The sequence below is a fragment of the Cannabis sativa genome, chromosome X, assembly GCF_029168945.1.
Source record: "Cannabis sativa cultivar Pink pepper isolate KNU-18-1 chromosome X, ASM2916894v1, whole genome shotgun sequence".
NCBI classification, from domain to species: Eukaryota; Viridiplantae; Streptophyta; class Magnoliopsida; order Rosales; family Cannabaceae; genus Cannabis; species Cannabis sativa.
In genome coordinates, this window is record NC_083610.1 from 72943727 (window position 1) to 72961356 (window position 17630).

The 17630-nt window shown below is 32.7% G+C and overlaps 2 protein-coding genes across 3 annotated transcripts; both read left to right on the forward strand.

Moving 5' to 3' along the window:
• Window positions 1-596: 596 nt before the first annotated feature.
• On the forward strand, window positions 597-9554 carry LOC115697227 (oxysterol-binding protein-related protein 1C). Of its 2 annotated transcripts, none has more exons than XM_030624155.2 (10): window positions 597-1856; window positions 2173-2529; window positions 4502-4601; window positions 5389-5837; window positions 6166-6321; window positions 6661-6828; window positions 6923-7063; window positions 8072-8302; window positions 8478-8591; window positions 8700-9554. In XM_030624155.2, exons 1-10 carry the CDS (start codon window positions 1254-1256, stop codon window positions 8865-8867), a joined length of 2487 nt encoding a protein of 828 aa, XP_030480015.2. In that variant the 5' UTR covers window positions 597-1253; the 3' UTR covers window positions 8868-9554. The 2 variants fall into 2 exon arrangements, with proteins under 2 accessions (XP_030480015.2, XP_030480022.2); XM_030624162.2 differs by having other exon boundaries at window positions 621-1856; window positions 5392-5837.
• A 3410-nt stretch (window positions 9555-12964) lies between these two features.
• Window positions 12965-14945, forward strand: LOC115702497 (uncharacterized). Its single transcript, XM_030629937.2, has 2 exons — window positions 12965-14287; window positions 14583-14945. Exons 1-2 carry the CDS (start codon window positions 13769-13771, stop codon window positions 14613-14615), a joined length of 552 nt encoding a protein of 183 aa, XP_030485797.1. The 5' UTR covers window positions 12965-13768; the 3' UTR covers window positions 14616-14945.
• Window positions 14946-17630: the final 2685 nt, after the last annotated feature.

A 17630-nucleotide genomic window follows, 5' to 3' on the forward strand; every position in this document is an offset into this window, starting at 1 on the left:
AAAATTCAACTGACAATCCAGTTTAATTTGCATAAAACTAATGTCCTGACTTTAATTTTCAGATCAGTAAAATGCAGATCTCAAAAAGTTGAACTAGAGTTCTCAAACAATCCAACTCAAGTATAATAAAAAAAAATTACATCAATACTATAGTAAAATATTTATCCTACTGTATTTTTGTTATTTTCTAATTTTCAAATGATGAATATGTTCATATTAAATCATGAAGAGACATGTAGATAGTGTTACGTACGTGGAAACACTGTTTTGCTAACAGTTATTTCGTCCGATTGAAACTTTTGTCTAATGCAACCTTCAACTAACCACCTAGTAACATTCGTCTGATGTAATCTTCGGCCAACCACCCAACAACTTTTGTCTAATTGAAACCTTCGTTTGATGTAAGTTTCAGTCAACCAACCAACAACCATCATCTAATTGTGTAAGTAATAGTATAAGAGGTATTTTGGTAACTAAAAGTACATAAATATTATCCAAATGTATTTTTGTAAATAAAATATTAATTTATATTTTCCAATTAATAATTTTTTTTATAACTTTAAAAAAAAATATAAAATTAAATTCAAAGTTGGAACAGTCATAAATAGCGGTCAATAACTCGGGAGCGCAACCAGAGCTCTAGCTAAGCTAGACTCGTCGTCAGACACCCCGGCCACTCACTCGTCAAGTTTATTCACACGCGGAGTCCACGTGTCATCGTTTGAATGAGGCGGCGGTAGTCCTCACTGACTAGCTTCCTGTGTCCTCGGTGTACTTAACCAGAACCCATCTGAGAGATAGAAAGTCCCAAAGTTTGTAACCAACCGCCTCATATTTTAAAAACTTTTTTTTTTTTGGCATCATAGCAAAGGCAGAAGAAGAAGAAGAGAAATAGAAGCACCTGCTGTAGTTTCCCCCTCTCTTACTTTTTTCTCTTTCTTTTGTGTTGACCGAAAAGACCACCACCAAACGACGTCGTCCGACGATTCCTTTCTTTCTTGCCCAAACTCTTTTCTTCTTTCCTTCTCAAAATTCCATTTCTGTCCCTAAACGGAACATATATAACTGCTCGGTTCTCAATCCCGCAAACTTCGCCTTTTTTCTTTTGGGTTTAATTTTTTTAAAAAAATGGAGTAATGGTAAAGGATTCTTTCTAGAACCGCCGTCAGTATCACCGGAATCTCTATTGCCGGCGAAGTTAGATGTACTCGATTGGGCGGTTTTTGATTTTATGCCTATCCATATAATTCTACATGCATCCTTTTTGTTGTGTCTCTACCGTCTCTGACCACTCTCCGGGTAAACCTTCGTCTCAGTTCGCTGAACTCTCTATGTCTCCGGTGACTTCGCTCGCCGCTAGATCCGATTCGGCCGGAAGAGTGGCTAGCCATATCAACAATCATCATCACCAATCGTACAGTCACAATCAGAGTCAGAATCACAATCACAATCATAGTAGTAGTAACAGCCTTGGTAATAGCGACTACGGCCGGCTGAGCCAAAGAACGACCGCGGCTGCTGCAGCTGTGGCGGCGGCGGAGGCCCTAGCTCGACCTCCGTCGATGAGGGAACAACCAGTCGATGTGAAGATCAACGATCTCGTTGGAAATGGAGTTTCTGGTATACTGTATAAGTGGGTGAATTACGGTAAAGGTTGGCGACCTCGGTGGTTCGTGTTGCAAGATGGAGTCCTTTCGTATTATAAGATTCATGGACCTGATAGGATCATTGTTACCCCAGAGACGGAGAAAGGATCCAAGGTTATCGGCGAAGAATCTTTGAGAAGGATTTCTCGTCAGAGGAATTCCAATTCTCTCCAGAACCGCCGGAAACCATTCGGCGAAGTCCATCTCAAGGTATTTGTTTTGATTCTGGTTGGATGTGTTTCTCCTAAGATTCTCTTTTGTTGTTCTCTTTTTCATAGCACAAATTTAAGTAAATAATTTGATTTTTCTGTTTCCATTTCAATTTTACGTTTTTGATCCCTCATATCAATCAACTCCTGGATAAACTTTTGCATCTTTTAGTTACCTAAGTATCCCGCTTGCTTTTTTTTTTTACCTCCCTTAAGATCGATTGATGTAATTGCCTTCTTCCTTTTCATTTGATTTAGTGTAATCATGTATTCATTTGTATATATCGTTAATTGATTTCTGAAGAATGTATCTCTAGGTTTCGAGCATCCGTGAAAGTAGATCTGACGATAAGAGATTTTCAATCTTTACTGGCACTAAGAGGCTGCATTTGAGGGCGGAGACGCGGGAAGATCGTGTGGCTTGGATGGAAGCATTACAAGCTGTGAAAGACATGTTTCCGAGACTGTCGAATAGCGAGCTAATGGCTCCCATTGACAATGTGGCTGTTTCAACAGAGAAGTTGAGACAGCTGCTTACGGATGAGGGCGTTAGTGAATCAATCATTCAGGAAAGCGAGCATATAATGAAGAGTGAGTTTGCTGCTCTACAGAACCAGCTTCTTCTGCTCAAGCAGAAACAATGGCTCCTCTTCGACACTCTGAGACAGCTAGAGGTACGGAAACTTAATGCCATTCAGAACTCTTCTTCAGTTTCCCTTTCCCCTTCTAGTCCGGAGTATTCTTAATCACTCTAACCACCTAACAAAATTTTGCTTGGAGGCTGGGGTGTTTTTTTTTTTTTGGGCTAGTTTTGTCTCTTGCAAGAAGTGTTGTAATGTTATTCTTCTTGTATCAAATCTTCGCGGTGGTTTTCATTTTCTTTTCTCAAAAAAAAAAAAATCAATTTTTTGTATACAATTTTTTTTTGTTATTATATATATATACACGTATATATAGAATACTATATTAAAGAAAAACATGTACTTTCCCGATTGAGGTAACTATAACTATAAATAAGAATAATTATATCTTAATAAAATAAATACATATAATTGATAAATATGAATAATAATTTTATTCTAAACTGTAATACATGTACAAATATTATATACAATTTTTTTTTTTGATATTATATATATTTATAGTATATATAAATAGTGCACGACTTGTGGACTATTTTTTGAACTAAATTAGCATTTTAATTGTGTATGCGATAGAATCTGTTGATTAGTTTAGGAGGGTTTATACTGGTCTTTGCTGTATCCAAAGTCTAGTTAACCTGTTCCTGCTAAATCTTTAGATCCATAAAGAAAATCAATATAGTTTCTGCAGCTGTCTTTTTCCATTTTTATTGTTGAAATCCCTGGTGTCCATGCTGAGGGTAAACATTTAGAAAATGAATTTAAGTGCTGTACGAGTGGGAGATAAACTATAGTGGTGGTTGAGGCAATTGCTAGCCTCTGCTTGATGAAGTGGTAGTACGGTACCAAAGGATGAGAGGCATTTTTAGGAGCAAGTGTTTAAGCTGTTAGAAAAGATAATCGCTATGTATATCTATATTTCCACTAAAAAATGGCTAGTTAAAAATCATCCATCAGTTCTAACTTCTTTGCACTTAGCAGTCAGTTATTTGTAAAATATTGGTAGATGATTGGATAAACTACCTATCAAATCATATAAATGACAATGATTGTTTGGATACATTTAATTTATTTATGTTTTATATTTGTTAGAGCACAAGCTTCGCTACTACAATGCCGACTTAATTCTTCTCTCAGAAAAAAATACTTCCTTAACCAGTTTTCATCCATTAGCTTCATTATTATCATTAACTAAGAATATGCCTTGTTAGAACATATTGATAATTTTGATGTTTTACTTAAGGATTAAGGAATTCATGTGACTATCTTATAAGGTTTGAAGCTGAGGACACAAAGAAACAGATTTTGAATAGATTTGAAATAAGTTATGTTAATTTGGGGTGATGATACAAATTATCAATAGATAAACCTTTTTGAGTTCGCTTTTATTTTACAATAAAAATGTCCCTTAGTTTTCTGTAGTCCATCAAAAGTTAGAAGAATGTCCATGGAGAATTGATCTGCATAATGATAGTGTTTGTGCTTAAGTTGAATATCAAAATATGTGCGGTGAGGTTTGTGGAAGGTTTATACCATCCAATCTTTGGTTTTTTATTCTGACTTTAGTTTTTATTTATTCTTTTGCAAGAAACTTTAAGTTATTTAATGGTCGAAACATATGCAAATCATGTCTGTTTCTTGTTGTTGTTGTTGTTTTTTTTTCTTTTTTCTTTTTACACCTGTCTTTTCTTTTTGTTTTCCTCATTATTTGATATTGATCTTTCTGGGCATTTTGTCATTACTATTTCAAATTCTCTTTCTAACATTTGCTGGCTTTTTCTTTGCATTTTGCGAACATATTTTTTATTGTTTGCAGTATGGCCAAATTGAACTAATTTGGGTTAAAAGATTCTTGTCATCAAAGACAGACGAGCTTCTTCTTTTACTATATTTAGGAAACATATCCTGTGTTTGTACTCAGGTTGTTTAACAAAAGTTTTTAGCATTTTCTTGATTTTGTCACTATTTTTTGCTTACAAATTGCTGTTTATGTTGGATTCTGTAGACAGAAAAGGTTGATTTAGAGAATACAGTTGTTGATGAGAGTCAAAGACAGTGGAAGGATTGTGGGGTTTCTTCTAGGTCGAGGCAGGATAAATTTAGTGGTAAGTTATGAGAACTTGTAGCAACATTTTTATGTACCGAGTCACTTTATCATTTCTTTGGATTGTGGGGTATTGACTTGTAATAAGAGAGCACAATTCCTCAAAAGATTTTACTCTTCTTCTGTACTGAGTACTAATTTATTGCCTTGATTATATAGTCTTTGTTTGTGGTACTGGAAAATTTCCAAGTTAGTCTATTCAAGATGAACTGATATTGCAAAATTTAAATGTTAAATTCGAAAGAGAGTGATTTCAAAAATTATAGTGAATTTATCAAGTTTAAAACTTAAAATGATCTATTTTACTACTAGAGCCCATATATTTTACCAGTTTAGCATTTGACGCCACATGGCAGTGGAAAGGTGGCTGAAGATTTTAAGTGTCAAATTTATTTTTTTAATTTGGTAAGAGAGAGATGGTGTGAGCACATGAAAGGCGCTGTTATGAACACATGAATTTCCAATATCTATATTGCAACATTAAAAGAATAAAGAGTGAGTTTTAAAATGGCTGAAACTTGAAGCTAGTCAATTCTTTTTCACCCGGTCTTCTTCTTTTCTTCCTCTTTTTGTAATATGTAGCATTTGATTCTTTTCAGTTCTTATTTATCTCCATGTTTTATAAATTTGTAAAATGAAGAAAGTATTTGTGACATTTGATGAGGTTTTGTCTCCCCTGATATTAAAGTTGCTATAACTGATGTCAAGTTCTTTAGGTATTGATATCTTATCTTGGTTTAGTTTTATGTTATGTTGTGATCTTACCTTTGCGTTCATTCTTTTTCCAGAAGGAAGTGGAAGTGAGTCTGATGATGATAATGAAAGAGTTGATGCCGCAGAGGAAGAAACAGATGATGAAGATAATACATTTTTTGATACTCGCGATTTTCTGTCGTCAAGTTCTTTCAAAAGTAATGCCTCAGATTATAGGATATCATCGTTTTCTTCTGATGATGATGGCTTTTATGCTGTTGAGTCTGAAGATGACATTGATCCAGCCATTAGGTATGTTGGGACTAGCTATCCCCGTGTTAAGCGGCGTAAGAAATTGCCAGATCCCATTGAAAAAGAGAAGGGTGTTAGTCTTTGGTCGATGATTAAGGATAACATTGGAAAGGACCTCACTAAAATTTGTCTTCCTGTATATTTTAACGAACCTCTTTCCTCTCTACAAAAATGTTTTGAAGATTTGGAGTATTCTTATCTCATTGACCGTGCTTATGAGTGGGGAAAAAGGGTAAGTTTCTGTGAATTAGTAGTTAATATGTAGTTCCATTCATAAATGTGTTTGTGTTTCATATGTCATGTTTTTTTTTTCTCTCCTAGTAATTTTGTAGGTCACTATGACAAATAATGGAGTTTCAAACTTAATGTGGTTTAATTTTATCCAAACTCGAAACACCTTAAATGTTTTGCATTCTGTTTCATGTGGTTGTTATAATTTGTATTTCCCAATTTTTTTAGAGATGATGCACTGTTGCCAACTCCCATTTAGATTTTTATTTATTTATTTATTTATTATTTCTCTGTTTACTAATTTGTCATTTTCTTTTTAAGTTTTGCAGGGTAATAGCCTCATGAGAATTCTTAATGTAGCTGCTTTCGCAGTATCTGGATATGCTTCAACTGAAGGAAGAATTTGCAAACCATTTAATCCATTATTAGGGGAGACATATGAAGCTGACTATCCAGACAAAGGCCTTCGATTTTTCTCTGAGAAGGTAAAACTTATAGTTAATTTGCTTAAGCAAATATGAAAGTGTCTTCTATATCTCTTTTATGCATTCCTAGTGTAATGCCTCTGAAATTAGGAAATCCATAAGGAGGTCAAAGTATTTAGAGTTAGAAAAGATGGAAGTTCAAGATTTGTTCCTTTCCTTCCACTTGGCCCATGGGTGGGGGCATAGAGAGGGGTGTTTAAGGGGTAAAAAAGCAGAAAGAGCGGATAATGTGGACACAAACACATTTAGGAGAAATTTAAGGCAGTTCTTATCTATGTAAACATGTTCTTATAAATAGCAGTTAACCTAATACTTGTAAATTCTTATTTTTGGTCTCAGGTCAGTCACCATCCAATGGTTGTTGCTTGTCATTGTGAGGGTACAGGATGGAAATTTTGGGGGGATAGCAATTTGAAAAGCAAATTCTGGGGTCGGTCAATTCAGCTTGATCCTGTTGGGATTTTAACCGTGCAATTTGAAGATGGGGAAGTTTTTAAGTGGAGTAAGGTGAATGGTTCTACAATTATCTATTATTTGCAGCCTGATGTCTTTGATATTATTATATTATTGTAGCTCATCTTTGAATGGACTACATTCTCAGGTTACAACATCAATTTACAACCTCATATTGGGAAAGTTGTATTGTGATCATTATGGTACAATGCGTATAGAAGGAACTCATGGTTATTCATGCAAGCTAAAGTTTAAGGAGCAGTCGATTATTGAGCGAAATCCTCACCAGGTACTTTCCATGCTTTTTCAACTGATTTTGTGGGTTTCTTGTGAACCTGGGTGCTGAATCGATTTTCAGTTTTACTAATTGTGTTGCTTTTAACATGCTAAATGGCTTTGGATACAGGTTTTGCTGGTTCTTTAGTTATATTGAAATAAACTCTGATATCTGTTACTTTTTACTGAACCTGTGGGCGAATACTAGTTGTGTTGATTTTATTTTACTTTTGTATGTGTTTGTTCTCTTGTTTAGAAAATGTCGCTTGAAGGTTAGGAGTTGACAAAGCACTTGAAATTGAAATTATCTTTTACTGTTATGAATTTCATTTAAAATGAATTAATTGGAGAAAACTGCAAATGAATCTTACAAAATCTTCCTATGCATTTTGGCATGGGAATTTGATTGTGAACATAACTTGATTAGAAGATATTTTTTGTTTACTTTTCTCAGGGACTGGTGGTACTTGGTTGCAATTTTAGTTGGTTCTTTATCGTCGTTTGTTCTTTCTTTTATATTTGAGAAAACTAGTCCATGTTCTTTAACTATGAATAGAAAAACAACAAAGATAACAAAACATAACAAAAGGGAGTATTACTTGACTTATTGGAGTATGCATTATAGCTTCAGTTTGTGGATTAATCTTCTTCTGGTACACTGTTTTAAGTATTCTCTATTTCATTAGTTTCTAATATGTCCAAGGATGTAAATTAAAAATGAAGAAAATGTGAAGAGTAGTATAACGTTTGAATGCCGTACTGGATTTGAAATCAAATGTACATAAACATGTTTATGTATATGTGTACATTTTGAGCATTTTTCTGGATTAACTTGTTTCTAAGAAGGTGAAACAACTACATATATTTTCCGGAAATAGTAAAATTGAATAGAATATTAGAATGGATTAATGAAATGCTAAATTTTATGTGAAGTTTAGATTTCTTTTGCTAATTGTTTTTTCTTCTTGTCATTTTTAATGCTGATGGTTATGTTTATCTTTCATTTTTATCTTCGAATCAGGTACAAGGTGTTGTCCAAGATAAGAATGGAAAGACAGTGGCAACACTATTTGGAAAATGGGATGAGAGCATGCATTATGTCATTGGCGACTGTTCTGGAAAGGGAAAAGGATTTGAGTCATTGTCTGAAGCACATCTTCTCTGGAAGAGGAGCAAGCTGCCCAAGTATCCGACAAGATATAATTTGACGCGTTTTGCCATCACTCTGAATGAACTTACCCCTGGATTGAAGGTCATTTCAAATTTCATTAACTCCCGTGGTTGGAAATTCTGCTGTGGAGCTTTGTCTTTTATAATTTTGATTTTATTAAGATGATACTATGTGGGTGTTATAATCTGCAGTTACATTGAAAACTGAAAAGACACTGTTGTCGGGATGGAAGTTTGATATTATATATGACTTGCAGGAAAAGTTGCCTCCAACTGATTCAAGGCTCAGACCCGATCAAAGGTATCTAGAAAATGGAGAGTACGAAATGGCTAATTCAGAGAAGTTACGACTTGAGCAGAGACAGCGGCAGGTAAGTTATTGATTTCGTTCCTTTTGTTGCTTTAATATTTTGTTGTGAGCTTTATTAGACATGATGGATAAATATCGATGTTTGTTTGTTCACTCAATCCAAATGCAGGCTCGGAAGATGCAAGAGAGTGGTTGGAAACCACAGTGGTTTGCTAAGGATAAAGGAAGTGATTCTTATCAGTATGCTGGTGGATACTGGGAGGCAAGAGAAAAGGGAAATTGGGATTCATGCCCTGATATATTTGGTCAATTTCATTCTGATCAAATCGTTGAATAAGCTCATTGCATTCTTCTGGCTTTCACCAATTCTTTTCTGTTTTTTTTTCCTCGCCAGCTTGGCTCTGTTTCAAGGAGTTGGGATGTAAATTAGATGGTAGACTTCTGTAGCTAATAATGATAAATATGAAAAGAAAAAGGAGAAGAAAAGAAAAAGTCTATCGATCTCAAGTTCCATTCATTACATAATATGGTTAATGATCTTAGTGGTGGATGGAGTGAACCGGTGCGTCAAGAGTGAGGTTCTTCCAAGAATTATAAAATAGTAAGTAAATTTGAGAAAGTGAATATTCTTAACAGAGTAAAGCATTGGTGGTGGCCGCCCCAAGTTGATGATTCTTTTGTGGTTTGCGTGGCACATAGTACATATTGGAGAGAGGAAACCAAGCCCAATTTCTGGCTTAAGAAATGTTGAGGTCTAGATTTTGACCTCTTTTCTAACCTCTACTGCCTATCTGAGCTTTTTAAGTGAGCACTAACAAGTCTCCTAATTTGTGATTGAGGTATAATAATAAAATGTTCTATTCATATTCTACCTCCATCTTGGGTCTCGCAACATCTACCTATTGTTTGTTGCAATTTGTGATTTGTCTCCATAATTTAGCCTATAATTTATGTGTACTTTTGTTTTTTTGTTATTATTAATGGAGTTATAAAGAGTTAAATCTTATCAAAAAGATGTATACAATATTGTCTTCAGTTATTGTTTACTTTTGCCATTTTTTTTTACGAAGGAAAAAGAATTCAGGCCAGTATTATGGTCGTCATCCCCTATTTTCTTCTACTTCAGAGTCAGTATCAATCTCGTTTCCATTTGACGCCCACCTAAATTGAACCGAAGAGAAAAATGATGGGCTTTTAGTAAATTTAAGGGAAAAGTATAGACCGTTTGGCGCTTAAAATCATGATAAGTTTTGAATGCAACAAATATAACAAAGAGAATCAGAAATTAAAATCAAAGAGAATAAAAGGAACAAAGAAAATTAAAGAGACAAAAATACAATAAAAACCATAAAAAAATAACAAAAAAAAAAATTAGTGGAATGTGAGAAAAAACAAATAAATAAAATTAGTTTCCTCAAATAATCAAATAAAAAATTAAAACTTAAAACTCAATTATGAACAACAATAAAAAAAAAATAGTTATGAAAACTAGTTATTTAAAAAAACCAGTTATAAAAATAATAAAATAATATGTGTTTCAAAAACTGATTTTATACAAACCAAAAATTATACATAACATTATAAAAATAGAGTAACCGCATTACCGAAAAATTAAAACCTGTGAAACTAATTTCGACCCTGTGAAACCAGTTTTGACGCTATAAAAAATCATAAATGTTAAATAATAAAGTTAACTTAAACCAGTTTCATCAAACAATCAAATGAAAAATGAAAAAAGAAAAACACATACAAAAATACAAAAAAAAAAAAAAAAAGCACTAACAAAATACTAATCACAAACATAATCAAAACAACACACAATGCATACCAATAAAAAATGGCATTTTACAAAAATACTGGATTTGGGGTAATAGTTTTCAATTTTACTGCCACACGGCAGAATTAACATTTATACTGTCCTCCCCTTTTTTTTTCTTTTATACTGTCAATAACAAAACAAAAGTATGAGGCCTCCATCTTTGACAATCACAGACATAACCACCACAACAACACCAGGACACCGGAAAATAACCATTAATTCCGACAAGAATAAACAAAAGCAGTAAAATCGACGTCAATAAATAATCATGGCAAAACAACGGTAAAACAACACTAAAACAATCAAACAAAACAAAAGAAAAAAATGATTAAAAAAAACAAACAATCTGCTGCACAACCTCAACACCAGATGCAAAATCAACTATATTTGCAAGTCTATTCCTAGAAAATTATAAAAACAAAACTACTAAAACAACACTGAAACAACACAAAAACAAATTAAGCAAATATAAATACTTAGAAAAATATAAAAGAAACACACACCTCAAAACTCTCTTGTGAGTGAGCTCGTCAAATATATTTATAGGACAACCAAAAGAAAAAAACTACAAAAATAGCCAAAGAGAACGAAGAATAAATGTATTTATAGCATCCATCTTCCACACTCACAGACATAACCATCACAAAAACACGAGAACACCCAGAAAATACCTATTAATTCCAGCGAGATGGAGCAAGGGCAGTGAAATCGACATCAAATAAATAAATCATGAAAAACAACAGTAAAACAATACTAAAACAATACTAAAACAAAAAAAAACAATAAAAGAAAAAAATGATCAAAAATTAACTATGTTGTGCACATTCTCAATACTAAATGCACTATATTTGCAAGAAAAGTTCTAGAAAATTAGAACAAAAAAAAAACCACACTAACTCTTATATTTTCAAAAAAAAACATAACTAAGAACTTCAAAAAATTAAAAAAAAAAAAAAAAAAAAAGAAAAGAAAAGAAGATGAAGAAGAAGAACTGAACATTAAAAATAAATAAAAATCATGAAAAACAACAGTAGAACAATACTAAAACAACGGTAAAGATGAAGAAAAAAAAAACTTGAAGAAGAAGATGAATATTAGAACATGGGGGTGAGATTTATGTGAAAAGCTAGAAGATAAAGATGATGAAGAAGATGAATAGTGAGAAATGGGAGTGGGATTTTTAAATCTATTTAAATAAAAAAAAAAGAGTGAGACATGGGGTGTGATTTTTAAATTTATTTAAATAAAAGAAAAAGTAAAACATGTCACTTTTATGACACATCCCATCAACATTTTCATCAAAATAATAAACATTAAATTATCTCAAAAAATAATAATTATTAAATATTAAAAATAATAAATAATAACTTTTACATCCATTAAAATAAAAAATTAAATAAATAATTGAGCCCATGTCCCAATTAATCAAAAAAAAAAAACAAAACAATAACATAAAATTGTTGGCAGCCAAAAGAAAAAAAAAAAAAAAACAAAAGTTAATTTCGAAAAAAAAAAAAAAACAGTATAAAAGTTATGTTTGGAGTGTAACAGTGTAAAAGAAAGAAAATAGGAAAACACAGTAAACTGTGTAAATTTCCCATAAAAAAAAATAACTTAATATAAAAAATTTGTAATAATATTATAAAATAGAGCAACCCCATTACAGAACTCTCAAAATATGTAAACTAGTTTCGAACAATAATTTAGAAAAAAGCACGAACAAAAATAATAAAAAACAACACATAAAATCTCGAAGTGATATCACATTCTGTGTTCTGATGCTTCATCTCATGATTAATGACCGCTGATGCCTCTCTTTGATTGCCTGTAACCCATTCCATTTCTGTCAATGCAAGTGAACTCATATGAGATTGTAAGTTCTCCAATCCAGTGGCCATAAGAAGATCGACCCCTGCAGATAGAAAGAAGGGGAATATACATAATAGAGCATAGTGACAATCCAAGAAATAGACAAGATAAGAAATGATTCCCACCTACAACTTTCACAATTAAGGATCTCTTAAAGAAACAGCAATAGAACAGTACTAAAACTTTCATTGAGCCAATTCAACAGAGTTAGGCAAACATTACCCTGCGAAATGGCCTTGCTTGCTTCTGAAAACTGGATCTTTTTCTGACCACCATCAATATTGTAATGAGAGTCCACATGCGACAGTGACCTTGGGTTCCTTAACAACCAGTCACAGACTTGACTTGATCTCATATGGATTTAAGTTGTCATCAAAGGCTCTGGTAATAGTCCCTGAATTGGAAGGTGGTGTAGTTAATTCATCTTCCTGACTATCTTTGGCAATGGCGGTAGTTCTCTTCATCTGCATTACTGAATCTCTATGATCTTCACTAACAGAAACTACTTCTCTAGACTTCCTGCTCTCATCAAGATTACCTGAACTTGGTGCTGATTTTGCAAACACTGGTCGTTGAGGAACCAAAATTCGCCTAGGCCCTATGCTATTCGACTGCATTACACCTTGAACTTGCCCAACAAAACCAATAAAAAGGTTAGCACAATTATAATAAAGTTGGCAAGGAATACTAATTCTGCATGCAAATTTCCTTCTACTTATATAATGGTCCAAATAAATGTTAAAATATCAGTTTCTAGATCCTCCATAGATACCAAGCTGCAGCTATGTTCAGTAAGAAAAAAATTTTCAACCCATTTCAACTTCGGCCCACATTTTAATGGGTTATTCGGCCCAATTTTGTGTGGGTTGGTCTGCCCGCCGGGTTGCATGCTCAGCCTTACCTATGATTTGGGTCATTTATTATAATTGCCCTTAATAATAGAAGTTAAAATATTTTTTTTTTTTTAAAAAAAATAGAGTAAATACCATTTTAGACCATGTGTTTTGCAAAAGTTAATAATTAGGCTAACTGTTTTGTTAAATGATAAAATGAACCTTGTATTTTCTAAAATTGTACAAATAGGACCCTGAACTGATTTTTTGTTAAAATAAAACTTAATAATAATCTTCTAGAGATGTTATGACAAAACTAACTACATTTTCTGTATCTGTTCGTGTTAAAAATTGTCTTAAAATTGGTCATATTAAAAAATAAAACAGTTGAGAATTGAGCTCAAGGTCCTATTTTAATGTTTTTGAAAATATAAGGTCTATTTTGTCATTTAAAAAATAGAGGTGCAATTGGTAACTTTTACCAAACATAAAGTCCAAAAAAATGGTATTTTAAAAAAAAAAAAAAAAAAAGACATAGCATAGGCCACCGAAATGGGACAGGTAAGCGGTTGTAAAATATATATATAAGATGATTTCAAAGTTGATAACATTACTTCTTTCGATACCACTCAAAATATTCTAATCGTTATCTAGGGTTTTAATTAAGCTGAAGAGAAAGAAATTAAGGGAAGAAGTAGCAAGAAAGCAAGAAAGAAAATGGTGATGAAAGCAACAGGAACATCTTCAGCATTTGGTCATAATCATGATCATGATCATGATCGTGGGAGGAATCAAATGGTACGAAGACGTTTTTTCAGATGCCCACGTTGTGAGAAGATACTAAAATGTGCTCTAGGTCTTAGGGTTCACATCGAAAACCACAACAAGCCAGCATCATCTTCTTCATCAACTGGTTATAATTGTCAATTCTGTGGACGAAGTTTCTTGAAACCACAAGCTGTTAATGGACACTTAAGGATTCACAAAGGCAGAGCCAAAGCCAGCAGGACTAACAACAATCATAATATTCTTATGAAAAAGTCTCTACTTCTTGTTGATCATGATGGAGCTCATGCCAAAGTATTACAAGAAGATCAATATCAAGATTCGGAAAAGAATCATGATGATCACAATAAGATCACGACCAACTCTGTTCTTGTAATTGATCATTATCAAGACACTGCCAAAGATCATAATAATGATGATGATGATCATAATACTGATCAAGATAATAAGGTACGTACTACCCCTATATATATATAAATATCTACTTAATGTATACTTTGATCATATAAGTTTATTTATTTATTTTCATCTACCTGTTAATATAATTAATCATGTAGCTAGCTATGGTATTTTTTTCCCATGAAATAAAACCCTAGTCTTTTGGCACATGTATATATTTCATCAATTAATTAATCAATAGTTTCTTGGTATATATATATATGTACTGGTACTACTATAAATTAATGGCCAATTTATTTATAAATGTACATTAATCCTAGTCGAAAAATGATCTTTGTTAAAGCAGGGCCTGATGATGACGACCAAGAAGATAAATTAGCCTGCACAGCTTAATTGCATGAATATGAAATGGAGATATGGAGCATGATACGATGGTGAGGGTTAAAGTTACTGTTAATGTCAGAGATTATTACAACAAAGATTCCAATTAGAAGGGTTTATATATATAGTCATAAAGACAATAAAAAATAGTAGACACTATTGTTTGTTTCCAATATGCATATATCTGATTTAAATATTGTATATGTGTCAATCTAATATACAAATTTGACAGACACAGAATTAAATAGGTTATTTTGTTTGGAGACGACATTTTTAAAAGTGTTAGATTATATGGTTTGAGTGTTATTAATGAAAGCTTATTCTTCTTCTTCTTCTTCTTCTCTCTCTCTTCATTTTTTTTCTGTTACACGTACGTACTTAGTGATGAAATAATAAGTTCAAGAAGAAACATGCATGTAATATTACGGTATGCTTAATTGTATATTCTATATTCTAACTTTAGTGAATTCCTTTGATTAGGATGTAAAATTGCATATTTTTTTAAGTGTTAATTGGTAAATAATTATAATTTATTTCATGGTTTTGTGTAAAATTTTAATTCCAAATTATTTAATTTAATCTAATATGGTGTTAAAAAAATTAGATTAAGAAAAAATATAACAAAAATGAAAGGTAGAAAGGAATAAGCATCAAATTGGGCCCAGTTCTAATGTATTTCAACCTTGGTCTTTCCAATCACTAACTAGTTAGTAGGGGTACACCGTACACGGGTGAGTTTTAACGAGTTTCGGGTTTTGGGTTTGGATTTTCGGGTTTGAGTGTGCGAATACTATAAACCGAACCCGCCCGATTGCGTGGCCGGGTTTTTGGGTTCGGGTTTTCGAGTTCGGGGGTGTGCGGATACTATCAACACAATTGTCATTTGCGATTGAGCTCACAAAACTCACGGTCCAACTTATAATTCTAAGCTCATGGAAGCCTTCACTAAATTTCAGCAAGCTTTCACTTCACTTACAGGAAATGTTTAAAAATATACCAAAATTAAAAAAAAATAAAAAAAATTGAAAAATATATATAGATTTTATTTAAAAAAATACGGAATGGTATTAATTTTATTTACAAAAATATGATTCTTATTTTTTAAAATAATTTTAACAAATTTGTAAACATTTTTTCACATAATTTGTAAATAACATTTACAAAAACTAAACACATTATATTTGTAATTAACTATTTTTACAGTTAAAAACTAATATTTTTTCTCAACCGTCAACAACACCATGTCAATGTAATTATTTGGGATAATTACATGAAACATCATTTTTTGTAAAAAAAATTATATTTTTACGTTTAAATATCTTTTTTTACATTTTTACAGTTTTCTATAAAAATAATACGAAAACAACAAGAAAACTCCATAAAAGTAAAAATAACATTTAAATAACATCAAAATAGCAACAAAAATTAACATACAAGTAACAAAAAATCAATAATAAATTAACAAGAGTACAACATAAAAAGATCGTATTTTCTGTAAATAAAATCAAAAAAATCGTAAAAGTGTTTAAATTTCATAAAATTGTATTTTTATAATTTTTTTTGTTGTTTTTGTGTATTTGTGAAATAATTCCTAATTTTTTCCACTTTATTAAGCAACATGGGCCTCATACAATCTTTTCGGCCCAAGAACCATATTTCATTAAATGTCCACGTTCAAGTTTCTAAGAAGGCCTATGTAGTCGATATACAATCCAATTCCTCCCTGGTTTTCCAGTTAATTTTCCCTGCCACTTAATTTCTCCATTATTTGCAGCTCTTTTTGGCTAATGTCTTCTACATATTTTCTTTTTATTGATGTGGATATAGTCATACGACAAGCTTATTCTACTATTGCAACCATTTTCTGAGTTTACACACGTAAATTTTTGGTAGAGGTCTCAAACTGATATATAATACATGAAATGAATATTTCTTTTTTAATAAGATTGATAAATGTGAGATGTTCATTAATTTTGTACATGTTTTACGGCTTTTATTTTTATACCCCCTTTTTACTTTTTTTTTTTTAAATTAAATAAATATAGTTGTAATTAGTAATTGTTTACCCAGAAACTCACTCTGGTGATGTGGACATCAATATTTGACATGTGTCAAGAAATAAAACATCTCAGAGTTGAGTAGTCCCTAATTATGGCAGTCGACCTGGAAGGGGTCCCTAACCCTGTGCCCAAGTTGACTCTGGGAACTCTAAAATGGTTGTTTGGATCCCTCTAAGTAGTTTCCAACTCACTAGCTTTCAGTATTCTGTAACATAGACATGAAGAATCTAAATTCAAGGCCTGGAAGTTGAAAATACACAAAGCAACAACCCAGAAGTCAACCCGGGTGCCTAGCGCCCAGATTGACAACCCTCATAGGGTTTAGGTTTTCGAACCAGTCTTAGTGCCAATGGGTCAAACTTTATACTGTCAGAAGAATTAGACATGCCAAGAACATATTTGAGACAACAGAATCAAAATCAGAGCACTTTTAGTTTTAAGCCCCTGGAGCACCAGGTACCCCAGACACCCAACACCAAGGTTGACATATTGTCAACTTGGAGCACTTCCAACCACAATACTAAAGAATTATACCCGAGAATTTTCTTCGTCTTCATTCAAAACGAGGAAGCAAGTACTTTCGAAGGAGAAACGGATCAACTTGGAGGCCAAAATGGGGACCCAGCACCTAGGTTGGGCCTAGCGCCCAGGTTGACACTTTGTCAACCTGGGCCACTTCTATCAGCAGTTCAAATGAAGTCTTCCAAACATATTTTTCGTTTTCATCAACATTTAAGATTTGCGTGCTTTCGAGAAATAAATGGAATCATTTGGGGGTCAAAACTAGGATCCAGCACCTAAGTTGACCTGGTGCTAGGCCAAGCGCCCAGATTGACATTGTGTAACACTAGGCCATTTCTAATGAGTTTTTCTGAGAAGTATTTCAGACATATTCTCTGTTTCCATTAACAGTTAAGATTTGAGTGTTTCCGGGAATCAAACGAATTCATCTA